The 24,472-nt window shown below is 49.9% G+C and overlaps 1 protein-coding gene across 2 annotated transcripts in view; it reads right to left on the bottom strand.

Annotated features, from left to right (window-relative positions):
* Positions 1-24,472, bottom strand: part of LOC311143670 (BCL-6 corepressor-like) — a 50,635-nt gene that overhangs the window by 14,119 nt on the left and 12,044 nt on the right. The window contains exons 2-8 of one of the 2 annotated variants that reach the window (XM_084179541.1): positions 19,441-22,734; positions 16,257-16,313; positions 15,504-15,669; positions 13,758-14,027; positions 11,004-11,333; positions 9,594-9,955; positions 7,614-7,889 (exon numbers count right to left, since the gene is read on the bottom strand). In XM_084179541.1, the coding sequence (XP_084035667.1) occupies positions 7,614-7,889; positions 9,594-9,955; positions 11,004-11,333; positions 13,758-14,027; positions 15,504-15,669; positions 16,257-16,313; positions 19,441-22,734 (4,755 nt within the window). The remainder of the gene's footprint in view (positions 1-7,613; positions 7,890-9,593; positions 9,956-11,003; positions 11,334-13,757; positions 14,028-15,503; positions 15,670-16,256; positions 16,314-19,440; positions 22,735-24,472) is intronic. The other variant, XM_084179542.1, reaches the window with a different exon arrangement.

Genomic DNA, 24,472 nt, shown 5'->3' with positions numbered 1-24,472 from the left:
GCTCATTAACATTTAAAATGCTGAAAGCGAGAGAGCGAAGGAGGGAGGGAAATATAAAGAGAGGGAGAGGAAGAAAGAGAGTGGGCTTTCATATGCAGCGGCATGAAGGACAAAACTAAACCAACATGAAATATACAGAACACAGAGTGTTGTGGTGTTTGTACGCACGTGTTAGTGTTGTCATAATACCAGAATTTTAGATACCAAAACAATACCACAACAACAAAAAGGCATTTTAGCCAAAGTCCCAGAATGGTACTTGATCCAGACAGATCTTTTGAGTTCAATATCATTACATAAAACATTTTTGATGTCAATGTTTCTGAGACAGCCATGTATGCATTAATGAATAAATCATACAATCAATTTGACTTTATTTTCCCCAATCTAACATAACGGTAATAATTGATTTGAATGGTAAATCTCTATTGATAAACTGGGTAAATCAAGATGCAGCCTAGGCAGGGTTCTAAAGTGTGACCAATTTGGTCGCATATGTAACTAAATATTTTGCTGTGTGACCAGGAGTTTTATTTTGGGAGCACTGTGCGACTAGGAACAAAATCTTACCAGATAATAATTGTTGTAATGATAAGGCTTCGCTGTACTGTTGTTTCCAAGTGTCCCCAAGGAAAAAGAGTGCAGATTCGATAGCTTCATGGTTGCGCCATTACTACAGCGCAACTAGGTCAAAAGATTTGACGCATATTACATGTTTTATTCCTATAGCAGATCGCGGGGATCACATTTTACATTCATAAACCGTGTTGTCGGCAGTTCTAAAACCATTTGTTTACACTTTGTTCAGTTACCTCATTGTCTAGCTAGCTAACAACTTTACCAGTATATGGAAACATTTGGGGGCACAGAAAGAATGGAAAAGGGATATCTTCTTCTTCAGAAGATCAATGATCATACAATGAATGAATGACAGATCTCTTGCATGTCCTCATCACGAACCTGATGTTTTTAAAGAGACAGTGTACAATTTTCAATGTAATGCATCTTGATAGGAAAAGTGCTTTTACACAATGTAGAAACCTAATGTTCCACAAATGACTGTCATTTCAATGACAGGTATCCTATTAACATTTTAGCTTTTATAATAAACTAATGAGTTTACAGTGTTTTACAGTGCATATTAGTTTCTAGGCCATGTGCTTCAAAAGTAGCTAGAATTCCTATTGGCCCAATCTAGGCTGTATCTCAATCAATTAAAAATAAATTGGGAGAGCCAGTGCATTTTTCAAATGTAGAGCCCTGAGCCTAGACCTATTCCCAATACAGGTAAATGCATATTCAATAGGAGTGTGTGCATGCATTGTGATATTGAGCTTGTTTTGACTGATTTCTTGCGGCTGATTTCCCCTTCCATTTGGGACTGATTTTATTGTACTGATCAACAACATTTGCATAGAAAAAGCAATCTCTTTTTTTTAAAAGTGCGCGCTAAGACCTAATGAAGTCATTCATACACACAGTGAGAGATACGTGAGGCGAGGGCTACGCAGGTTGATGTTTACATTTTAGTAATTTAGCAGATGCTCTTATCCAGAGCGACTTACAGTTAGTGAGTGCATACATTTTCATACTGGCCCCCCGTGGGAAACGAACTATCTATCTATATACACACACATTTAGCAGATGCTATTATCCAATGCGACTTACAGTCATGCATGCATACAATTCACATACTGTATGGGTGGTCCCGGGAATCGAACCCACTACTCTGCCATTACAAGCGCCATGCTCTACCAACTGAGCTGCAAGGGACCTCTAGCCTGTCCTGAGCAACCACTGAGTGAGTGCCACTGGGGCTGCATCATGTTAGCTCCCCACTCAGGCTGCACACAAGTTAACACACTTGAATAATGCAACACGGCATGTAGAAATGTTGCAACTGTTAAATACTGTTTGTAAAACAATGTCCATTACAGGCTAGAACACTTTACAATGCAAGATTGAAGATAATGCTAGCTTCCAGCTTTGTAGGCTAACTTTCCTTGCTAGCTGACTTTGTTTGCGTTACCATAACGCAAAATATGCTGATTTCAAAGCTGATTGTCACCAAAAACAATTATCTTCTTAAAATGTGATTTTAAACCTAACCTTATCCACACTGCTAACCTTATGCCTAACCCCAACTTTAAATTACATTTTTGTTTTCATAAATTTTTACGATATAGCCAATTTTGCCTTTGTGGCTGTGGTTGTCATGCATCTAATTCGCCTGTTTCTCAGCGGCGCCGCCTCGGCCTCCTCACCTAATTGGCTGTCAAACTCAAAAAATGTGAATCAGGTCGGACTCGGATGGAGAGTGAGTGCGTTGTTCAAGATGGATAAACAAAAGGCAAGACATAGCGGTGCACAAAACCGCTGCAAAAAAGCTTTGTCTGATCAAGCTCGTGCCAAATGACCAAAGATCAGCAAAGCTACCACCTCATCCTCGACTGACTAAACACCATGGCAGGTGGAAGCTAGTAGACCTCATGCAGCAGCTAGCGCTAGCAGCCTCCCAGTCCCGACGGAGACCTCACTGCCTGGGCCCATCAATGACAGTGGCCTGGCTCCTCCTCTTATTCCTCCTCTCCAGAAGAGTGAGAGTGGCGGCCCTCCTCCTCTCCCAGAAAACCAAGCTGATGACTGCCAGAGACCCAGCGGAACACATGAGAGCGACCCCCTTCTGTGAACACTGGTAAGCCTACGACTGATGAGACGGATAGCCCAGACAGCGTCGAGTCCGAGTTCCAATGTGTAATATAAATAGCTACCAGCTAAATACTGTATATAGCTATAGATGGGCTAGTAGGCTAGACAGCATTGTCTGCATAACGAAACAATCCCTAGTAAACTATTGTTTTGACAGTGGACTGACTGTATTATTTGGGATTAATAGACAGGTTTTACGCAGCAGAAACTTTCTATCCAAGCTGCAAGACAGCGCGAGCATGGTTAAGGTAAGCTATAGACCTATAATAATAATAATATGCCATTTAGTAGACGCTTTTATCCAAAGCGACTTACAGTCATGCGTGCATAAATTTTTGTGTATGGGTGGTCCCGGGGATCGAACCCACTACCTTGGCGTTACAAGCGCCGTGCTCTACCAGTTGAGCTACAGAGGACCAGTTGTACATACAGTGCATTCGGAAAGTATTCAGACCCCTTGACTTTTTCCACTTTGTTACTTTACAGCTTTGTTCTAAAATAGACTTTTTTTAAATAATCCTCGTGAATTTACACACAATACCCAATAGTGACAGAGACGAAAACAGGTTTAGACATTTTTGCAAATGTATTAAAAATAAAGCACAGAAATACCATATTTACATAAGTATTCAGACCCTTTGCTATGAGACTCGAAATTGATCATCCTTGAGATGTTTCTACAATTTGCTTGGAGTCCACCTGTGGTCAATTCAATTGATTGGAAATGATTTGGAAAGGCACACACCTGTCTATATAAGGTCCCACAGTTGACAGTGCATGTCAGAGCAAAAACTGCCATGAGGTCAAAGGAATTGTCCGTAGAGCTCCCGAGACAGGATTGTGTCGATGCACAGATCTGGGGAAGGGTACCAAAAAATGTCTGCAGCATTGAAGGTCCCCAAGAACACAGTGGCCTCCATCATTCTTAAATGGAAGAAGTTTGGAACCACCAAGACTCTTCCTAGAGCTGGCCTCCCGGCCAAACTGAGCAATCGGGGGAGAAAGGCCTTGGTCAGGGAGGTGACCAAGAACCCGATGGTCACTCTGTCAGAACTCCAGAGTTCCTCTGTGGAGATGGGGGAACCTTCCAGAAGGACAACCATCTCTGCAGCACTCCACCAATCAGGCCTTTATGGTAGTGGCCAGACGAAAGCCACTCCTCAGTAAAAGGCACATGACAGCTCGCTTGCAGTTTGCCTAAAGGCACCAAAAGGACTCTCAGACCATAAGAAACAAGATTCTTGGCCTCCCGAGTGGCGCAGTGGTCTAAGGCACTGCATCGCAGTGCTAGCTGTGCCATAATTGGCCCTGCGTCGTCCAGGGTAGGGGAGGGAATGGCCGGCAGGGATGTAGCTCAGTTGGTAGAGCATGGTGTTTGCAACGCCAGGGTTGTGGGTTCAATTCCCACGGGGGGCCAGTATGAAAAATAAAATAATGTATGCACTCACTAACTGTAAGTCGCTCTGGATAAGAGCGTCTGCTAAATGACTAAAATGTAAATGTAAATGTAATTCTCTGGTCTGATGAAACAGAGATTGAACTCTTTGGCCTGAATGCCAAGCGTCACGTCTGGAGGAAACCTGGCACCATTCCTACGGTGAAGCATGGTGGTGGCAGCATCATGCTGTGGGGATGTTTTTCAGCGGCAGGGACTGAGAGTCCTAGTCAGGATCAAGGGAAAAATGAACGGAGCAAAGTACAGTGAGATCCTTGATGAAAACCTGCTCCAGAGCGCTCAGGACCTCAGACTGGGGCAAACGTTCACTTTCCAACAGAACAATTACCCTAAGCACACAGCCAAGATAACGCAGGAGTGGCTTCGGGACAAGTCTCAGAATGTAGGCCTATAGCTTCGTGTAACATAAACATTAGGCTTAACATGTGAAAATGACGACCAAATAAAAAGAAACATGCATCCATTAAAGCAAAGCTAGACTACTACAAGCACTAACACCACATCATCTGATAGACGCATAGATGTCCCAATTTCAGAACCATGGACAGTGATCGGTAGTCTATACTTTGTGAGTGGCTGACTCATTAGAAACTGCTTATCGCACACAGGCAGTAAGAGACAAGAGATGCGATTCCTGAGAGAGAGAGAGAGAGAGAGAGGGAGCAATGGAGAGAGAGAAAAAAAAAGAGGGAGGGATGGATGGGGAGAGAACCTGAGACTACACAAACAGAGCTGATCTCTGAACGAATGATTACTTTATCCTATCCCAGGTATTCCAGGTATACCTCTCCCTACACTCCTCCTCCTCTCCCTCCCCTCTCCCTACTCCTCCTTTCCTCCTCTCCCTACTCTCCTCTCCTCCCTACTCTCCTCTTCTCCTCTCCCTCCTCTCTCCCTATTCCTCTCCTCTCCCTACTCTCCTCCTCTCCCTACTCTCCTCCTCTCCCTACTCTCCTCCTCTCCCTACTCTCTCCCTCCTCTCCTCTCCCTCCTCCTCCTCTACCACCTCCTACTCTCCTGTCACTCCCCCTCCTCTACCTCCTCTCCCTCCTCTCCCTACTCTTGTCCTCCTCTCTCTCCCACCTACTCTCCTCTCCCTCCTCTCCCACCTCCCACCTCCTACTCTCGTCCCTCCCCCTACTCTCCTCCTCCTCCTCTCTCCCCCTCCTCTCCTCTCCTCTCCCTCCTCTACCACCTCCTACTCTCCCTCCTCTCCCTACTCTCCTGTCACTCCCCCTCCTCTACCTCCTCTCCCTCCTCTCCCTACTCTTGTCCTCCTCTCTCTCCCACCTACTCTCCTCTCCCTCCTCTCCCACCTCCCCCTCCTCCCCCTCTCCCTCCCCTACTCTCCTCTCCACTCTGCTGCTCCTCCCATTTACACAGCCCCATCAAGACACCTCAACCAGAGATTAATCACACACAACGCACAGAGAAAGATTGATTGACACACACAATGTCCAAGTGCACATGCTGCAGAGAGAGGTGAGATAAAGAAGACAGGAAATTGATACACACACACAATATCTGTGTGTTGAAAGGTGCCGAGAAAGGACAATGAAAATCCTGGGGAAATGAAACCTGGGGATATAGAGAAATACAGCCCGGGTCTGTTAACACACACACAAACACAGTTGAGGGGTTTAATTAACAGCAGCCTAACTGTCACTGACAGCACACTTAATGAAATACAGCCGAAAGAGAGAGCGAGAGAGAAGGAAGGAAGGAGAGAGAGGGGGAGGGAAGGAGAGAGAGAGTGGGAAGGAAGGAGGGAAAGAGGAAGACCGAATGAGAAATGTGATTCATTTTCACTAGTGTCTTGGATATGTGTGTGTGGCTGTAAGAAAAGGGGGGGCTAAGTAGGCCTCCTGGGGAGAATAAAAGAAAGAGGGAGGACAGAGAGAGAGTGGGGGAAGGAAGGAGAGCGAGAAAGAGAGGAAGTAAGAGGAGTGGAGAGGAGGGGGAGTGGAGGAGGGCTAGTGGGGAGGAGGGAGAGTGGGGAGGAGGGGAGTGCCACAACAGAGAGAGCACAAAACACAAGCAAGCAAACACTCACACAGGCGCTAGTTGTCTGCCCAGAGAAGCTAAAAACAATCGGAGTACTGTCACATGCACACTCGTTCAAATTGTTATACTGATCTTCACCTCCTCCTTGTAAGTCTGCCAAACTTCTACATACAGAGCATTATTCCACAGGGAAATAAAACAACATTAACCCCCCCCCCCAAAAAAAAAAAAAAAAGATTGTAGAAAAAGAGAAAGGTGAGAGAAAGAGGAGAGGAAGAGGAGAGGGAAAGATAGGAGCAAGAGTGTCTGTGTGAGTGCATGTGAGGCAGCAGTGTGTGTCAGTGCATGTGAGGCAGCAGTGTGTGTGTGTGAGTGCGTGTGAGGCAGCAGTGTGTGTGTCTGTGTGTGTGTGAGGCAGCAGTGTGTGTGTCTGTGTGTGCGTGTGAGGCAGCAGTGTGAGTGTGAGTGTGTGAGGCAGCAGTGTGTGTGTGAGTGTGAGTGCGTGTGAGGCAGCAGTGTGTGTGTCTGTGTGCGTGTGAGGCAGCAGTGTGTGTGTGTGTCTGTGTGCGTGTGAGGCAGCAGTGTGTGTGTGTGAGTGTGTGCGTGTGAGGCAGCAGTGTGTGTGTGAGTGTGAGTGCATGTGAGGCAGCAGTGTGTGTGTGAGTGAGTGCGTGTGAGGCAGCAGTGTGTGTGTCTGTGTGCGTGTGAGGCAGCAGTGTGTGTGTGTGTGTCTGTGTGCGTGTGAGGCAGCAGTGTGTGTGTGTGTGTGTGTGTGTCTGTGTGCGTGTGAGGCAGCACTGTGTGTGTGTGTGTGTCTGTGTGCGTGTGAGGCAGCAGTGTGTGTGTGTGTCTGTGTTTCACACTTCCCTTCACGGAAAATGTATGAGATGCGAGGAAGCAGAGCGAGGCAGAGAGGAAAGGGGGAGCTTGTGTGTGTGTGTGTGTGTGTGTGTGTGAGAAGCACAAAGAAAATAAAAGAGAGCGCTCAGAGGAAGGGGGGGAGCGGGAGAATGGAAAGATATAGAGGAGAAGAATTGAGAGAGAGAGAGAGAGAGAGAGAGAGAGAGAGAGAGATATATAGAGGAGAAGAATTGAGAGAGAGAGAGATATAGAGGAGAATAATTGAGAGAGAGAGAGAGAGAGAGAGAGAGAGAGAGAGAGATATAGAGGAGAAGAATTGAGAGAGAGAGAGAGAGAGAGAGAGAGAGAGAGAGATATATAGAGGAGAAGAATTGAGAGAGAGAGAGATATAGAGGAGAAGAATTGAGAGAGAGAGAGAGAGAGAGAGAGAGAGAGAGAGAGAGAGAGAGAGATATAGAGGAGAAGAATTGAGAGAGAGAGAGATAGAGGAGAAGCATTGAGAGAGAGAGAGAGAGAGAGAGAGAGAGAGAGAGAGAGAGAGAGAGAGATAGAGAGAGAGAGAGAGAGAGAGAGCTTGTCTTACCTCGTATCCGAGACGTGCCGCTCTCTGTAGCAACGTCTCTCCAGCGTTCTTGTTGACGATTAGTCTCCGTGCCTCAGGGGGGATGGGCCGCACCACAGGAAGCTCAGCTGGGGGGACCCTCCTCACCCCCGCTCTCTCCGGTGGGACAGTCCCACTGCCGTTCACCTGAGGGGGAAGAGAGGGGGGCTGCGTTGCGGGGGAACAGGTCTTGACCGGAGAGCCGAGGTAATGGAGGGGAGAAGAGGGTATTTTCCTCTGAGCACACTGCTCACTGACCTGACAAGAGGAGGAGGGGTTAGAGAGAACTCACACACACCAATTAAGAAATAGCTACTCACATACAAACAAATGCTCAATCACAAACAAAGCTGTACCCTCACACAACGTGTGTCTGTGTGTGTGCATAAGCTTTTGCCCGCCCCCCCCCCCCCACCCCCACCCCCAGTGGAATACGGAGTCAGAGCAGCTGTCGGAATCCGAAGCGAGGGATGGAACGGTGAGAGCAGAAAACAACTAGCCTCTTTTTTCCTCTCCTTTTTTTCCCTTTGAACTCCGACGCTTCAGACACTCAGCCGCGGCTGCCACATTTCTGTGTGTGTGTAATTGAGTGCTCACCGCCAAGTCTACTGCTGAAATGCTCCAGGGTTTTCTCGTTATGTAAAGAATGCTCGTACACACACACAGTGTTGGCATTGTTCTACACAATAACACACACTTGAAGCTGGAGATAAACACACACACACACACACACACACACACACACACACACAATACCACGCACACACACCGACAAACAGACACACACTCCACAGGGAGTTTTCCAGGGCAGGAAAGGGTCAGAGCAGCAGCAGCACTCTACACATTGTAAACATATTTCATCTCTCACTCTTATTCCCCCTCTCCCTCTCAGTCCCTCTGTACTCCCTTCCTTCCTTCCTCCCTCCGTGCCACCGTCCCTCTGTCCTCCCTCCGTCCCTCCTCCCTCCCTCCGTCCCGCTGTACTCCCTCCCTCCTTCTGTACTCCCTCCCTCCCTCCCTCCGTACTCCCTCCCTCCCTTCCTCCCTCTGTACTCCCTCCCTCCCTCCCTCCGTACTCCCTCCCTCCCTCCGTCCCGCTGTACTCCCTCCCTCCCTCCCTCCGTACTCCCTCCCTCCCTTCCTCCCTCTGTACTCCCTCCCTCCCTTCCTCCCTCTGTACTCCCTCCCTCCCTCCCTCTGTACTCCCTCCCTCCCTCTGTACTCCCTCCCTCCCTCCCTCCCTCTGTACTCCCTCCCTCCCTCCCTCCCTCCCGCTGTACTCCCTCCCTCCCTCCCTCCCTCCCTCCCTCCGTACTCCCTTCCTCCCTCCCTCCCTCCCTCCGTACTCCCTTCCTCCGTACTCCCTCCCTCCCTCCCTCCCTCCGTACTCCCTTCCTCCCTCCCTCCCTCCGTACTCCCTTCCTCCGTACTCCCTTCCTCCCTCCCTCCGTACTCCCTTCCTCCGTACTCCCTTCCTCCCTCCCTCCGTACTCCCTTCCTCCGTACTCCCTCCCTCCGTACTCCCTTCCTCCCTCCCTCCGTACTCCCTTCCTCCGTACTCCCTTCCTCCCTCCCTCCGTACTCCCTCCCTCCGTACTCCCTTCCTCCGTACTCCCTTCCTCCGTACTCCCTCCCTCCGTACTCCCTTCCTCCCTCCCTCCGTACTCCCTCCCTCCGTACTCCCTTCCTCCCTCCCTCCGTACCGCTGTACTCCCTCTCTCCTTCCGTCCCGCTGTACTCCCTTCCTCCCGCTGTACTCCTTTCCTCCGTCCCTCCCTCCGTCCCTCCCTCCCTCCCTCCCTCCCTCCGTCCCGCTGTACTCCTTTTCTCCCTCCCTCCGTCCCGCTGTACTCCTTTTCTCCCTCCCCAATCCACTTCCTCTGTTATTTCTCTCACCCTCTTCCAGCCTGTTAAATCTGGAATTTGTGAACGCTGACACCCCAGAGACTCCACCACTCTCACCTTGTCCTCCAGAGCTGCTCCCAGATTTGTGCTGCCGTGCTGGTTGCTAGCGCCATTATGCAGCTCTCTCCTCCGCTCCATCTCTCTTTCCCTCTCGCGCTCCCTCTCTCTCTGGCTGGTGTGTTTGGTCTTGCACGGCCGCTTGCCCTTGGGTTTGTCCATGTCACCATGACGACGGGGCTTGAGAGAGGTGGTGTCTCCGGTGGGGGGCTCGGGGGCAGAGGAGGGGGGGCACTGACCCACAGTCTTCACCCCCACCACTCCTCTCCTGGGCTCCTTAGATCCCCGGTCACAGCCTGGTCCCATCAAGGGCCCCTTGGGGGCCGATCTGTCCCTCTGCTGGGTCAAAGGGAGTAATCCAACTACAGGACAGAGACAGAGGGGGAGAGAAATAATGCAAGGTTAGAGAGACAGAGAGCGAGACACAGAGACAGAAAGAGAGGGCCTGAAGGTTAGGGGTGCGGAGGTAAAGCTCTACTAGCTCTCTGTGTGCCGATTTATTAATGAGGATGAACATCTGTCTGGGAGGCATACACATATGCGCAAGCACACACACATTTTGCAACAGACTAAACGTTTTCCACTGCGTAATGAATACACCCCAGGTAATACCCTTTCTTACTCTCCTTCTTTAATCCCTCTCTCTTTCTTAGTCTATTCATCTCTCACTTTTTCTCAGCTATGGTGTGAGCACAGGGAAAGCCCTAGTTTAACAATCTCTATCTTTCGCTCTGTTTCTCACCGTTTCTCTCTCACTCTCTATTTGACTGGCCCCGAGGGGAAACAGTAATTCATCACACGTTAGTCACATTACACCTGCCCCCATATTTCTAATAGGCATGCGCACGTGCTCTCACTCACACACACACTCTCCTCACGCTAGGCACACTACTCGTAATACTATATTTTCTCCATAGCTCTTCAACCCGGAGAGAGAGAATGTGCATCCACACCCCAGAGGCATATGATTCTAACCCCTGAGAGAAAGAGACTTAACCACAGGGACAGCCTCTCTAACACTCTAAACACCCTAAAGAGACCTCCACAGGCACCCTGGACCGAGCAGGAAGTGTCCTCCTACATCCCTTCATGTCCCTGAACCCTGGCAGGATGACCACACCGCTAACGTAGAGAGGAAGTGACACCACAAAGCACATGGATATTGAAGGCTAAACCATAAAGAGCATAGATTCACTTCTGTGGCTTCAACACCACCACCAGAGAGGAGATGTTGAGGAGATGCAAAGGGTACAGAAAAAGAAACGGGACATCTTATCACAAAGTACAAGATTGCTCCATACTGTACACAGCAGCAGTAAAAGCCTACTATCACTGGCGACTTGGCAACAGAACAACCTCATAGAGAGAATCACAATCAGACAGACTGACTACAACACTCAGTGTACTTACCTCGTTTAGCGTCTCCGTTAGCCAGCATCTCTCTGGCCCAGCTCTTCGTGATCTCTGGCTTCTGTGGCAGAGGTTTCACTTCCGGGTCGACCTTGAACTTCCTGTCCCGCGGGGGTGGGGCTTGGGCTGGGGTACAGGTTGGGGGGAGGGGCCGGGGCAGGGAGGAAGGGCTATGATGTGATGACCTCTCCTCTTTGACCTCTGGTCTCTCAGGGGAGTGGGCGGTGGGTTTGCGGAGGCAGAGCCCCTTCAGCTCAATACACACTTTAAGCTTCCTCACCTCTTCATCATCACCATTAGTAGTAGGAGCCGCAGGCAGCACACAGACATCTGAAGAGCCAGAAAGTGGAGGTTAGTGGAGAATGAAAAAAGGACACATGCAGACACAGAAATGCAACATAAACAGACACACATAGTGCCCACTCTCTCTCAAGCTGATGAGTTTAAAGCCTCACTTTAAGCATAGCCTGTGTGTGTGTGAGTGTGGCGTGTGTGTGTAAAGTGAGAGAGAGAGAGGTTGGAAAAGAGAGAAAAGGGGGAGAGGAAAAATAGTGTTTTCCCCAAATGCACCAGGGAGGACTATCCCTCTCGCCTGCCAGCACTGGGAGAGCGAGCGCAATACCACATGCCAAAAGAAAAGGGGGAAAAGAACAGAAACCCAAACAGACGAGGGAAGAAAGAAAGGAGATGAAAAGAGAAGGAAAGAGCAGCTCTGAAGAGGGTGGGTAAGCACAGCAGAGGAACCGCGCTGCTGAAAGAAAATAGAGAATGGCTGTCCTGCTCCCTCGCTCACTCTCTCCACAAAGACAGGATTAAACACCTCTCTCCCCCCTATCTCACACAGAGAGGGGGATGGGACAGAGAGATAGAGAAATAAGGAACAAGGGTTGAGGCAGAAAAAGGAGAGAGGGTTGGAACTGACAGATGGATAAAAGAGAGAGGGAACAGAGACAGAGTGGGAAGAGAGAGACAGACAGAACAAGAGAGATTGGACATCTAAGGTAATGAGGCAAAGAGAGAGCAGTGAAAGGAGGGACAGAGAGAGAGGGGTGAAAGGAGGGACAGAGAGAGGGGGGTGAAAGGAGGGACAGAGAGAGAGGGGTGAAAAGGAGGGACAGAGAGAGAGGGGTAAAAAGGAGGGACAGAGAGAGAGGGGTAAAAAGGAGAGAGAGAGAGAGGGGTGAAAAGGAGGGACAGAGAGAGAGGGGTGAAAAGGAGGGACAGAGAGAGAGGGGTGAAAAGGAGAGAGAGAGAGAGGGGTGAAAAGGAGAGAGAGAGAGAGGGGTGAAAGGAGAGAGAGAGAGAGAGGGGTGAAAAGGAGGGACAGAGAGAGAGGGGTGAAAAGGAGGGACAGAGAGAGAGGGGTGAAAAGGAGGGACAGAGAGAGAGGGGTGAAAAGGAGGGACAGAGAGAGGGGTGAAAGGAGAGAGAGAGAGAGAGGGGTGAAAGGAGAGAGAGAGAGAGAGGGGTGAAAAGGAGGGACAGAGAGAGAGGGATGAAAAGGAGGGACAGAGAGAGAGGGGTGAAAAGGAGGGACAGAGAGAGGGGTGAAAGGAGGGACAGAGAGAGAGGGGTGAAAGGAGGGACAGAGAGAGAGGGGTGAAAAGGAGAGAGAGAGAGAGGGGTGAAAAGGAGAGAGAGAGAGAGGGGTGAAAGGAGAGAGAGAGAGAGAGGGGTGAAAAGGAGGGACAGAGAGAGAGGGGTGAAAAGGAGGGACAGAGAGAGAGGGGTGAAAAGGAGGGACAGAGAGAGAGGGGTGAAAAGGAGGGACAGAGAGAGAGGGGTGAAAAGGAGGGACAGAGAGAGAGGGGTGAAAAGGAGGGACAGAGAGAGGGGTGAAAGGAGAGAGAGAGAGAGAGGGGTGAAAAGGAGGGACAGAGAGAGAGGGATGAAAAGGAGGGACAGAGAGAGAGGGGTGAAAAGGAGGGACAGAGAGAGGGGTGAAAGGAGGGACAGAGAGAGAGGGGTGAAAGGAGGGACAGAGAGAGAGGGGTGAAAGGAGGGACAGAGAGAGAGGGGTGAAAAGGAGGGACAGAGAGAGAGGGGTGAAAGGAGGGACAGAGAGAGGGGTGAAAGGAGGGACAGAGAGAGAGGGGTGAAAAGGAGAGAGAGAGAGAGGGGTGAAAAGGAGAGAGAGAGAGGGGTGAAAGGAGAGAGAGAGAGAGAGAGAGGGGTGAAAAGGAGGGACAGAGAGAGAGGGGTGAAAAGGAGGGACAGAGAGAGAGGGGTGAAAGGAGGGACAGAGAGAGAGGGGTGAAAGGAGGGACAGGGGTGAAAGGAGGGACAGAGAGAGAGAGAGGGGGGTGAAAGGAGGGACAGAGAGAGAGGGGTGAAAGGAGGGACAGAGAGAGAGAGGGGTGAAAAGGAGGGACAGAGAGAGAGGGGGGTGAAAGGAGGGACAGAGAGAGAGAGGGGTGAAAAGGAGGGACAGGGGTGAAAGGAGGGACAGAGAGAGAGAGAGGGGGGTGAAAGGAGGGACAGAGAGAGAGGGGTGAAAGGAGGGACAGAGAGGGAGAGGGGTGAAAAGGAGGGACAGAGAGAGAGGGGGGTGAAAGGAGGGACAGAGAGAGAGAGGGGTGAAAAGGAGGGACAGAGAGAGAGGGGGGTGAAAGGAGGGACAGGGGTGAAAGGAGGGACAGAGAGAAACAGGGATGGGAATGAGACAGCTGAGAGAGAAAGGGTGAGATGGACAGAAAAGTCTAAGAGGATTTTTGTAACGGGTCGATAAGAGAAAATGACATCTCCCACACTCACCTGAAGTAATCCTCTTCCCTCCCTCCTCCTCATCTTTCTCCTGTAGGCTGTGTGCGCGTTTGATAGCGGGTACCGTGCTCTGCCCACCCTTCTCCTTGGGGTGCCCGTCTGCCAGTGCCAAGATGGAGGGTGGACATCGCCCACCCTCGCCCACTCTGGCACCATCTCTAGCCCCCTCCCAGGCCTCCTGCCCTGGGGACAGGCTCTCCCTTTGGCCCCCACACCTCTGGAGGACTGGGACTCTGTTGTTCCCATAGACTTTTCTTCCACCTAGACCAGGGAGGAAGAGCGAGAGGAGAGGAGGAAAGGGGAGGAAGCGGAGGAGAAAGAAGCAACGGAGAGAGAGGGGTGATAGGAGAGAGAAAGAGAGGAAAAGAGAGAGTAAGAAAGAGAGCGAGTAAGAAAAAGAACGACATGCTGTAAAACTTTGATGGGATGGGGTAAAGAGTTTTAAATCAGATGTCAGTGGATGGGGTAAAGAGTTTTAAATCAGATGTCAGTGGATGGGGTAAAGAGTTTTAAATCAGATGTCAGTGGATTGGGTAAAGAGTTTTAAATCAGATGTCAGTGGATGGGGTAAAGAGTTTTAAATCAGATGTCAGTGGATTGGGTAAAGAGTTTTAAATCAGATGTCAGTGGATGGGGTAAAGAGTTTTAAATCAGATGTCAGTGGATGGGGTAAATAGTTTTAAATCAGATGTCAGTGGATTGGGTAAAGAGTTTTAAATCAGATGTCAGTGGATGGGGTAAAGAGTTTTAAATCAGATGTCAGTGGATTGGGTAAAGAGTTTTAAATCAGATGTCAGTGGATGGGGTAAAGAGTTTTAAATCAGATGTCAGTGGATGGGGTAAAGAGTTTTAAATCAGATGTCAGTGGATGGGGTAAAGAGTTTTAAATCAGATGTCAGTGGATGGGGTAAAGAGTTTTAAATCAGATGTCAGTGGATGGGGTAAAGAGTTTTAAATCAGATGTCAGTGGATGGGGTAAAGAGTTTTAAATCAGATGTCAGTGGATGGGGTAAAGAGTTTTTAAATCAGATGTCAGTGGATGGGGTAAAGAGTTTTTAATCAGATGTCAGTGGAGCCAAGAAACTAACAGTTCACATTGACACTCCTACTATGAGAAACAGGGAGGTAGAGAGAGAGTGAGAGAGAGAGCAAGAGGAAGCGAGGAAAATGTTGTTTTAGGACGAAAACCCTCCCATCTCGCCCCTCTCCTCCCCCATCCACCCCCTGGCGTGACCCTGCCACACAGAGCGTGACTCTCTTTCTCTGCCTCATTCTGTCTCTCTTTCTCTCCCTCTGTTCCTTGCTCTCTCTCTGCCATAATTAGGCTCCCACGTCAGTCCAGGCCTCGCTCTACTACACAGCTGGGCTCCCCGCCAATACAAGTAGCCCCCCTCCCCCTCTTTCCCTCCCTCTCCTTTTCTGGCACACTATTCCTCTCTCTCTCTCATCCACTTTCACTCACTAACTTTACTTCTCCCCCTCTCTGTAATTCGCTTTCGATTTCCCCCTCCTCCTCTCCTCTCTCTTTATCCTCTTTCCACAGAGATAAGCACAAAACACTCCTTGAAAATAAGACTCTCTCCCCACGTCTCTCTCTCGCTCTCTCTCATTGTGTGTGTATGTGTTGTGACCAAACCCTGCCTAGCTGTGTGTGTGTGTGTGTGTGTGTGTGTGTGTGTGTGTATGAAAGCGCGTGTGTGCGAACTTGTGTGTGTGTGTATGCATTGGGTTACTCACCCTCCCTCTCTCCCTGCCTGGCGGTGTGTTGGCAGTGTTCCCACTCTCTCTCTCTCCGCTGGCCATCTGCCAACTCCTGTCCTGCTACTGCTGCCGACGCAGACACACACACACCCCCGCACTCCTTCCCCTTCAGCTCCAGCTCCGAGAACCGCATCATCGCCCGCTACACACACAAAGACAGACAGACAGACAGACAGGACACACACGGAGACACATGCACACAGAGAAAACAGCCATGAAACCCACTACCTTTCTAGCCCGCGCCGCACACACACCTCTCTAAACCTCAGTCTGGGCTGAACGGCTACAGAAGCAAACATCGCATCAGGAAATCACAGTGTCAATAAAAGGAGGCCAAAACAGGACAGGACAAAGAGATAGAGATAAATGAACAAGCATGACACATCCAGACACGGTTAGGTTAGACTAGTGCAGTCAGCCACAGTGAGTCCTAGTTCATGCCATCTCCCTTCCTGAAACATGAACACAGCTAGGAAACACATACAGCTAGCCCTGAGGCTCACAGAGAGAGAAAGAGAGGGGGAGAGAGAGAAAAAAGAGGGAGAAGGAGATATAGGGAGAGAAAAACTGAGAAAAGGGAAGAAGCAATGCAAAGCAAGTGATAAAATACAGAAAGTGTGTAGAGTGCAGAGAAAAATAAAGAGGGAGGGAAAGAGGGAGAGAAAGAGGGAGAGAAAGAGAAAGCCTGTCTGAGGGGTAGTATGTGATAAAGAAATGTAAATAACTGACCTCCCAGTTAGCTGCAGGTTGAGTTATATTACTCCTCTCTCGTGATATGACTTCCATCTAAGCAATTAGAACGGGGGGGGGGGGGCTCAATATATCTGTCCATTGCATATTCTATCCTTTCCATATTCTGTCCATCATTTCCATCATTTTATATTCTGTTCATTATTTTTATCATTTCAATATATCTGTTCATTATTTAATATCTGCCCATCATTTTAGTCAGTATATCTGTCTAGCATTTCATGTAGGTATTGTATGTTAAAATGTCTTTCTCCACATATCTTTACACCTCCCTTTCTCAACTCCGGTCCTCAGGGTCTGCAGCACTGCTAGTTTTTGTTCTTCCCCTCTAATCAAGGTTTGACCAATCAGTAACATCAATCAACCAACCAACCTATTAACTACAAGGAGAAAGGAAACCCAGCAGTAGTGCAGACCTGGAGGAGGAGTACCCCTGTTATACACAAACATCATCTAGCAGCCATAGTCCCACCAAGCACACACACAGTCAAACCAGCCATAGTCCCACCAAGCACACACACAGTCAAACCAAACCAGGGAATCGGTCAATAAACACAACTACAAAACTATCAAACCCTTGTTTTCTGAACTGGGGGGGGGGGGGGGGGTGATTGTGGGTATATAATTTATCATAAATTAGTTAGACAGAGGCTCTTATTAAGATGATAGTAAACGTCCAGAAATCTAGCATTTGATAGCTTTGTATCAGCAAGCATGACAATTAAAGACAAACCAACATGGTTTAGAGGTGCCCTCACAACATATGGACGGGTGGAACCAACCGGTTAACACACATGTGCCTCTGTCCCATTCATTCATATACATCATAAGAGGTGTGTGTGTGTGTGTGTGTCTACGCCAGAAATCGTATACACACACGTGTTTTTTTATCTAATCTAACCAGAACCAGGATGTTGGTCTATAACAAGTAGAAAAGTAGATTCAGTCTGATCACTCAATAATGCACCGCAGTTCAATCGTGCAGGACTGAATCTGTGTTTGTTTATAGTATGTCTGTGTGTGTGTATGTGTGTGTGTGTGTGTGTGTCAGGGTTTCCGTTAGGAAAATGTGTTGCAGGACATTTGACAGGCAACATTTTAAATTTACCGGACATTTGAGGAATTTACCGGACCCATATGCATTGGGTGCGTAACCCGATTAGGGCTTCTACCCACGGTGCTCAGAATGACAGAAATCACATTTAGAATATGGTAATTCATATTAACAGAACATGCAAGTCGAGGATGCAACGATGTGCGGTCCTTCTTACCCGAATTCTGATGTGCCCTTTGAACATGTTAAAATAACTGTCCACATGTACTTTTCCTCAGCCAACAAGACCAGTAACGAACAGCAAAATCACTAGCCTATGTCAATCTACTATAGTAGAAACATTAAGGCTTCCTATTCTATTGGTCAGCTTGTCGAGAAATAAATAGCTCATTCCAATCCGACTCTGGGACAGTTGTGGGAAGATGGATCCCAAATCCATCCAACCAGTAGGCCTAGGCTACATAAAGATCAGAATGTTTAGCTTAAAATGTTAAACTATTAGGCTACTTCTTCACGTTATAGCCACAGCAATGCACACAAGGCAGTAGGCTACTCGCAAATGTTTGTTCCATAATGCAATTAGTGGGAAAACACTGTTGTCAAAAGGACACTGCACATGCGAGAGGTTTCATGTGACAGAGATGAAAATATCAGTTCGAAAAAAAGAACACAAAATGAGAATAGGCTACTTTGAAGCAAGGTAAGACATGCCTCATAATATATGTTTTAAAACGTTCAGGTTTCAAACAATTAAGTACATGTTTTCGAAACTGCCTCCAGCTCATAGCAAAAGTGGTGTGTGATGCGCTGATGAAGCCTGCCTTCCGTCTTCAGTGCGTTCAAGACAACTGGGGAAAAATCGTTTTGAACAGTCATCCAACTCGGGAACTCGGGCCTCTTTCTAGAGCTCCAACTTTCCGACCTGAAGAACACTGACCTCATGATTTGACCTTGTATTTTTCTGAATTCCCAGTTGTCTTGAAAGCACCACAAGATGCTGCAGCAGCAGCTCTCCCGCTGTCTGGCAGATTTTCCACTCAAAGGCTCTGTATCCTGTACGCGTGTGATAAATAAGATACATAACAAATATACTGTGTGCACACGCCAATTTAATTCCACTAAATTATGCAAATTAACATATAGACCTAGAAGCATGACCAGCCAAATGTATTTCCATCGACTTGTATTTCCATCCATGAATAGGCTAAAAAGCATTATTTTACAATGGGATTTTTTCCTCTTCTCCCGGACAATTGGCCTGCATCAATTTTATTTATCGGCTTTTCTATTTTATTTTTTGGGGACAAAGGCCGGCTATTACAAGCTAATGGAAACCCTGGTGTGTGCGTGTCTTAAATGTGTTCAGTGTGTGTGTTTGTGCATGTGTGAGGAGCCAGGCACTAATAGCCTTGGGGGAAGGGGTGTGTGACCTTGGATAAGGCCGGGGTGGGTGGAGGGGAACCCCATCCATCCACCCTCCAGACCCTCTGGCTCCCCTTGGGGTTAAGCACAGTCAGAGGCAGGGGGAACCATGAGGCCCTACCGCTCAGCAGCCAGCAACACATGCTTTTGCAAACTTTTGCAACCTCCCTTTCTATTTCACCATCTCCCCCCTCACTCTCATTCTCTTTCTCCCGAGGTAGATACACAGAGAACACAAACCACCTAACCAATGTTGCCTAGACAACTCACAGGCCTAGGTTAACCTTTGAACTGGCCTTGTACTAACTCACTGACCGTCAACATCCTTCAAATGTCCTCTCATAAACTCAGAGGCAACACAAAGGGCTGGTATAAGCCTATAACCCTGGACTAACCCTCACCCTACAAGTTCAGCTATGGGGAGCAGATATCTGATCCATAGACTGATTCTAAGACACATCCTATATGAAGTCATATCCTGTCTGAATAATGTGAAAGTCTCTATGGGCCCGCTAGAATAAGTGGCAGAATTGACCATAGTTGTAGGTTTGATTCCTGCACAGGTCATATGGGAACGTACCATATAAAACTGTAAATGGCTTCAGATGAATGAGTCATGTTATCATCACATCCACTGACGCTGCCCCCCAACCCAACCCAACTACATCCGCATTTCTCTCAACTCACTTGCAGGGCGCGCTGTTCCCGGCTCAGCTTGCTAGAGTCTGCGTACAGCTCGGTGGTGACACATTTGATGCGGTCGCCCACATAGCCTGAGGAGCTAGCAATCCTCTTGGTAAGGCTGGTCCTCCGTGAGCCTCTTCGCCCACCCTCTTCATCCTCATCCCCCTCTCCATGTGACTCCTCTGTGTCTCCAACGCTCCCTCCTTCTCTTTCACTGTCTCTCTCCTTCCCCAGGTCCATGTAGCGATGGATGGGGTGGGAGAAGGTTAGTCTGTCCATCTTTTCTCTCTCCTCTCCAGACGTGCGGTCGCAAAAAAATGTGCGATCTCTAGACATGTGGTCGCCAGACTTGCGGTCACAATCCCCAGTTGTATGGTTGCCAGAGATGCGGTCGCCAGACTTGCGGTCGCCAGACGTTCGGGCACAGCGCAGGGTGCTCTGGTCCTGTTCCCCTTGGTCCCCTGGGTCTGAGGAAGGACTCTGGTCCTCAGGACTCTCCTCAGCCCGATTAACAAGCTCTGCGGAGCCCTGAGGTGGGCTAGAGGCCACACCTGTACAGCCCGTTTCCTGGAGGGGCCTGGGTCTCATACAGAGGGTCTCTAGTTGTCTGTCTGTGTGGATAGTTCTCAGGGTGGAGCTTGGGCTGGGGTGGTGGTGATGATGAAGTTGGTATTTTGGCTCCTGTTCCACTTCCCTAATGTTTTGGTTGCCATGGCAACAGTTGTGTTGGTTGCCCCTGGCGATGGGGACGGTAACGGAGACTTGCGGCTTGTTGGTGGACGGAGTAGACTCTCCATCTGTGTCGGAGTGGACGAGGTCAATGCAGACGATACGGTCTTTGGAGGGGGTACTGGTGCTGGAGGAGGAAGTGGGTCTGGGCTGGCTCCCGCCCCGCTCCCCTGCCTCGCTTTTGGGCTTCACATGGGAATCCTCTCCTGTCTCCACACCACTTCGGCCCCTGCGGGACCCACCACAATCCTCCGTGAGACCTCTAGGTTTGTCCTGACCCTGGCCCCGGCACTTGGGCCCCCGCTCCAGGACTTTGGAGTCTGGATGTGCGTGCATCAGAGGGTGGACCATCTCCTGGGAGTTGTAGGTGAGGTACTCCCCAGCATGGCTGTGGTAGGGTAAGGGGTGTTTGGCTGCCAGGTGGGAGGGGTACAGGCTGCTGTTGCCCAGCAGGATGGGGTGAGGGTAGGCTGGGCCCTTCCCTGGCAGAGGGAGAGAATGGAGGGCCATGCTGTCAGATACAGAGTAGTGCAGGTATCGGTTGGCGTAGGCCATGCTGTGAGCTAGGTAAAGGTGGCTGGGCGTGTGCCCATTGATATTCTCCAGACAAGGACGTTTATTATACAGAGACACCTCCTGGGACGTCTCAGCCCTCTTGGGGGCTTTGGGGGGCTTCTCTGTGGAGCTCCTATGATGGCCGGCCATGGGGGAATCTTCTGAATGGCTGGGGCTGTGTTTGGGCCAATCACCATTGGGTTTGGGGGACGGGGGCATTGTGGAGGCAGGATTGTGATTGGAAGGTATTGGGGTAGTATGCGGCTCTCCTACCCTGGGGCAGGATGGGCTGCTTTGCTGGGACTGGGGCAGGACTCTCTCCAGAACCTTGTGTTTGATGACAGAGGGAGAGAAGCCTTTCCCTTGGGGGGCTGGGCTGGGCCTGGGGGAGGGGGATAGGGCTGGGGGGTGGGGGGGGGTGTGGGTGTGGGTGGACCCAATGGTGGAGATGGGTGTAGAGATGGGTGTAGGGGTGGGCACCACCCAGGAGGAGTGCAAAGTGCTGATCATCTCTGGCCTGTCTGGGGCCTTGGAGAAAGTGCTGTTGACCACTGAGTGGGAGTGGGAGGGGTGGGAGGAGGGTAAGAGGGTCTCCTTCAGGAGCTCCCGGCTGGGGTGATGTCCATACCGAGGCCCCGGAGACCCCAGAGCCTCTATCTTGATGGGGAAGGTGTTGGGAGGCAGGCCGAACTCCAGCAGCCTTCCAGAGAGGTCCAGAGGCTTTGGGCCTGCTGGGTCTTTGGTAGTCTTGTTCGGTGGGGTTGGCCGCTCAGAGGACGGTTTGGAAGGGGACTGATTGGGTTTCCTCTCACACCCCCCAGCCCTGTGCTCCGACGCCCCATCCCTGGGGCTGGATTTGTGGGGGCTGTGTCGGGCGGGGGAGTGATGCTCTTGAGCCATGCTGCTCACATAAAATGGGTGAGGCATCGACTGGGAAGAGGAGGAAGATAAGGAGGAGGAAGATGGTGGCCCTATTCGAGGGACTGGCCTCTGTAGGTCTAAGGTGCTGTCGCTGAGAGGGGGAGGCAGGGGGGGAGCAGCCTGGGGGAGGCGAGAGGAGGTGCCAGGGGAAGAATCAATGGGAAGGCTACTACTATTACTACCACCACTACTACCAATACTACCACTGCTGGTGCTGGCTCCTTTGTTTGAGGTGGATCTAGTGGGCTTACTGCTCCTGCTGGGGGGTCTGTCTCGGTCTCTGTTTGTGTGGGGGGGCTGAAGGTGCTGGGGTGGAGGGGGAGGCTGGTGAAGCTGCTGCCCAAACGGAGAGCCCTCGTGGTGGATGCGAGACCCGACACTCAGCCCCTTCTCCTGGCAGTGCACCATGGAGGTGGGGGCCACAGACACCGCTGGGATCCTCATGGGAGACCCCACCAGGGGGGACGAGATCGGGGACGGGGGGTAGGGGGGCATGAAGTAGAGCCTCTCGGAGGCCGAGGCAGCAGCAGGGTTCATGTTCCCCCCCTGGGAGGCACAGAGAGACTGGTAGGCCAGGTGCTGTGGCAGGTAGGGGCTGGGCTGACTGAGGAACTGAGCCTTGTACATGCTGAGGGCGGCGTACTTGGAGGAGTCCATGAAGGGGTAGAGGCCCGCTTCGGGGTACAGCCCCGGGCTCAGCCCCCAGGGCAGACGCAGGTACCCGCCTGCTGCTGCACCAGCATCCCCGAGGCCCAGCTCTGAGGGCTTCTCCCCCCCAGGCCCCACACCTATCCTGTCCAGTCCCAGGCCCTCTGGCCCCCTCTGGAGGCCTGGTGGAGGGCTCTTGTACAGGCCCAGGTAGCTGTTAGTGGGCTTGCTCCTGTCCATGGAGACATCAGGTTTATAGAGGAGGTCCGGGAGGCCGTCTCGGCCGTAGCTCAGGGGGAGGGTATTGGTCCCGTCGCGGGGCTTCTCAGCCGACAGTGCTTGTATCCCTGGGTAGATCACGCCGCCGTGCAGGCGGAGGCCATCCCGCATAAGAGCGTTGCGGTCCAGACCCATGGCGGCCAGGGGAGTTAACCTGGCATCCACCTACAGGGGGAATAACACAGGTTAAAATCTGTTATAAATATTGTTATAAACAATATTATACACATGTAATACACAATGTATAAACCTCTAACTTGTTATGAACAGCCTTATACACATGTAATACACATCACTAAGCTAAGGATCCTGGGACTAAACACCTCCCTCTGCAACTGGATCCTGGACTTCCGGACGGGACGCCCACAGGTGGAAAGGGTAGGCAACAACACATCTGCCACGCTGATCCTCAACACGAGGGCCCCTCAGGGGTGCGTGCTAAGTACCCTCCTGTACTCCCTGTTCACCCACGACTGCGTGGCCAAGCATGACTCCAACACCATCATGAAATTTGCTGACGACACAACAGTGGTAGGCCTGATCACCGACAACGATGACACAGCCTATAGGGAGGTCGTCAGAGACCTGGCAGTGTGCTGCCAGGACAACAACCTCTCCCTCAACGTGAGCAAGACAAAGGAGATGATCGTGGACTACAGGAAAAGGAGGGCCGAACATGCCCCCATTCACATCGACGAGGCTGTAGTGGAGCGGGTCGAGAGTTTCAAGTTCCTTGGTGTCCACATCACCAACAAACTATCATGGTCCAAACACACCAAGACAGTCGTGAAGAGGGCACGACAAAACCTATTCCCCCTCAGGAGACTGAAAAGATTTGGCATGGGTCCCCAGATCCTCAAAAAGTTATACAGCTACACCATCGAGAGCATCCTGACCGGTTGCATCACCGCCTGGTATAGCAACTGCTCGGCATCCGTCCATTAGGCGCTACAGAGGGTAGTGCGTACGGCCCAGTACATCACTGGGGCCAAGCTTCCTGCCATCCAGGACCTACAGTTGAAGTCGGAAGTTTACATACACTTAGGTTGGAGTCATTAAAATTAGTTTTTCAACCACTCCACACATTTCTTGTTAACAAACTATAGTTTTGGCAAGTCGGTTAGGACATCTACTTTGTGCATGACACAAGTCATTTTTCCAACAACTGTTTACAGACAGATTATTTCACTTATAATTCACTGTATCACAATTCCAGTGGGTCAGAAGTGTTTTTTTTTTGTATATCTTTTTATTTATTTATTTTTTATGCAGGGAAGAGGCAGGTGGGGAAGAAACGGGTGGTGGCCGGTGCTGAACTGGTGCTGGACATTGAGAACAAGACCCAGAGAGTCATCCTCAAGAAGCAGGTACAACCATTATATCAAATACACCCTAGAACGTACCAGTATGTATGCATGAAATGTCATCTACTCCACACATTGAGTATGACAGGGGCAGAACTCTCCATTTGGGTTGATCAGCTTAACATTGCAGATAGATTGTACAGTGGGGAAAAAAAGTATTTAGTCAGCCACCAATTGTGCAAGTTCTCCCACTTAAAAATATGAGAGAGGCCTGTAATTTTCATCATAGGTACACGTCAACTATGACAGACAAAATGAGAAAAAAATTTCCAGAAAATCACATTGTAGGATTTTTTATGAATTTATTTGCAAATTATGGTGGAAAATAAGTATTTGGTCATTAACAAAAGTTTCTCAATACTTTGTTATATAACCTTTGTTGGCAATGACACAGGTCAAACGTTTTCTGTAAGTCTTCACAAGGTTTTCACACACTGTTGCTGGTATTTTGGCCCATTCCTCCATGCAGATCTCCTCTAGAGCAGTGATGTTTTGGGGCTGTCGCTGGGCAACACAGACTTTCAACTCCCTCCAAAGAT

Source organism: Coregonus lavaretus (genome assembly GCF_964263955.1).
Source record: "Coregonus lavaretus genome assembly, chromosome: 16".
In the NCBI taxonomy this organism is placed as follows: Eukaryota; Metazoa; Chordata; class Actinopteri; order Salmoniformes; family Salmonidae; genus Coregonus; species Coregonus lavaretus.
Note: the sequence above shows the minus strand (reverse complement) of the source record. Positions and strands in the feature narration are given on the sequence as shown.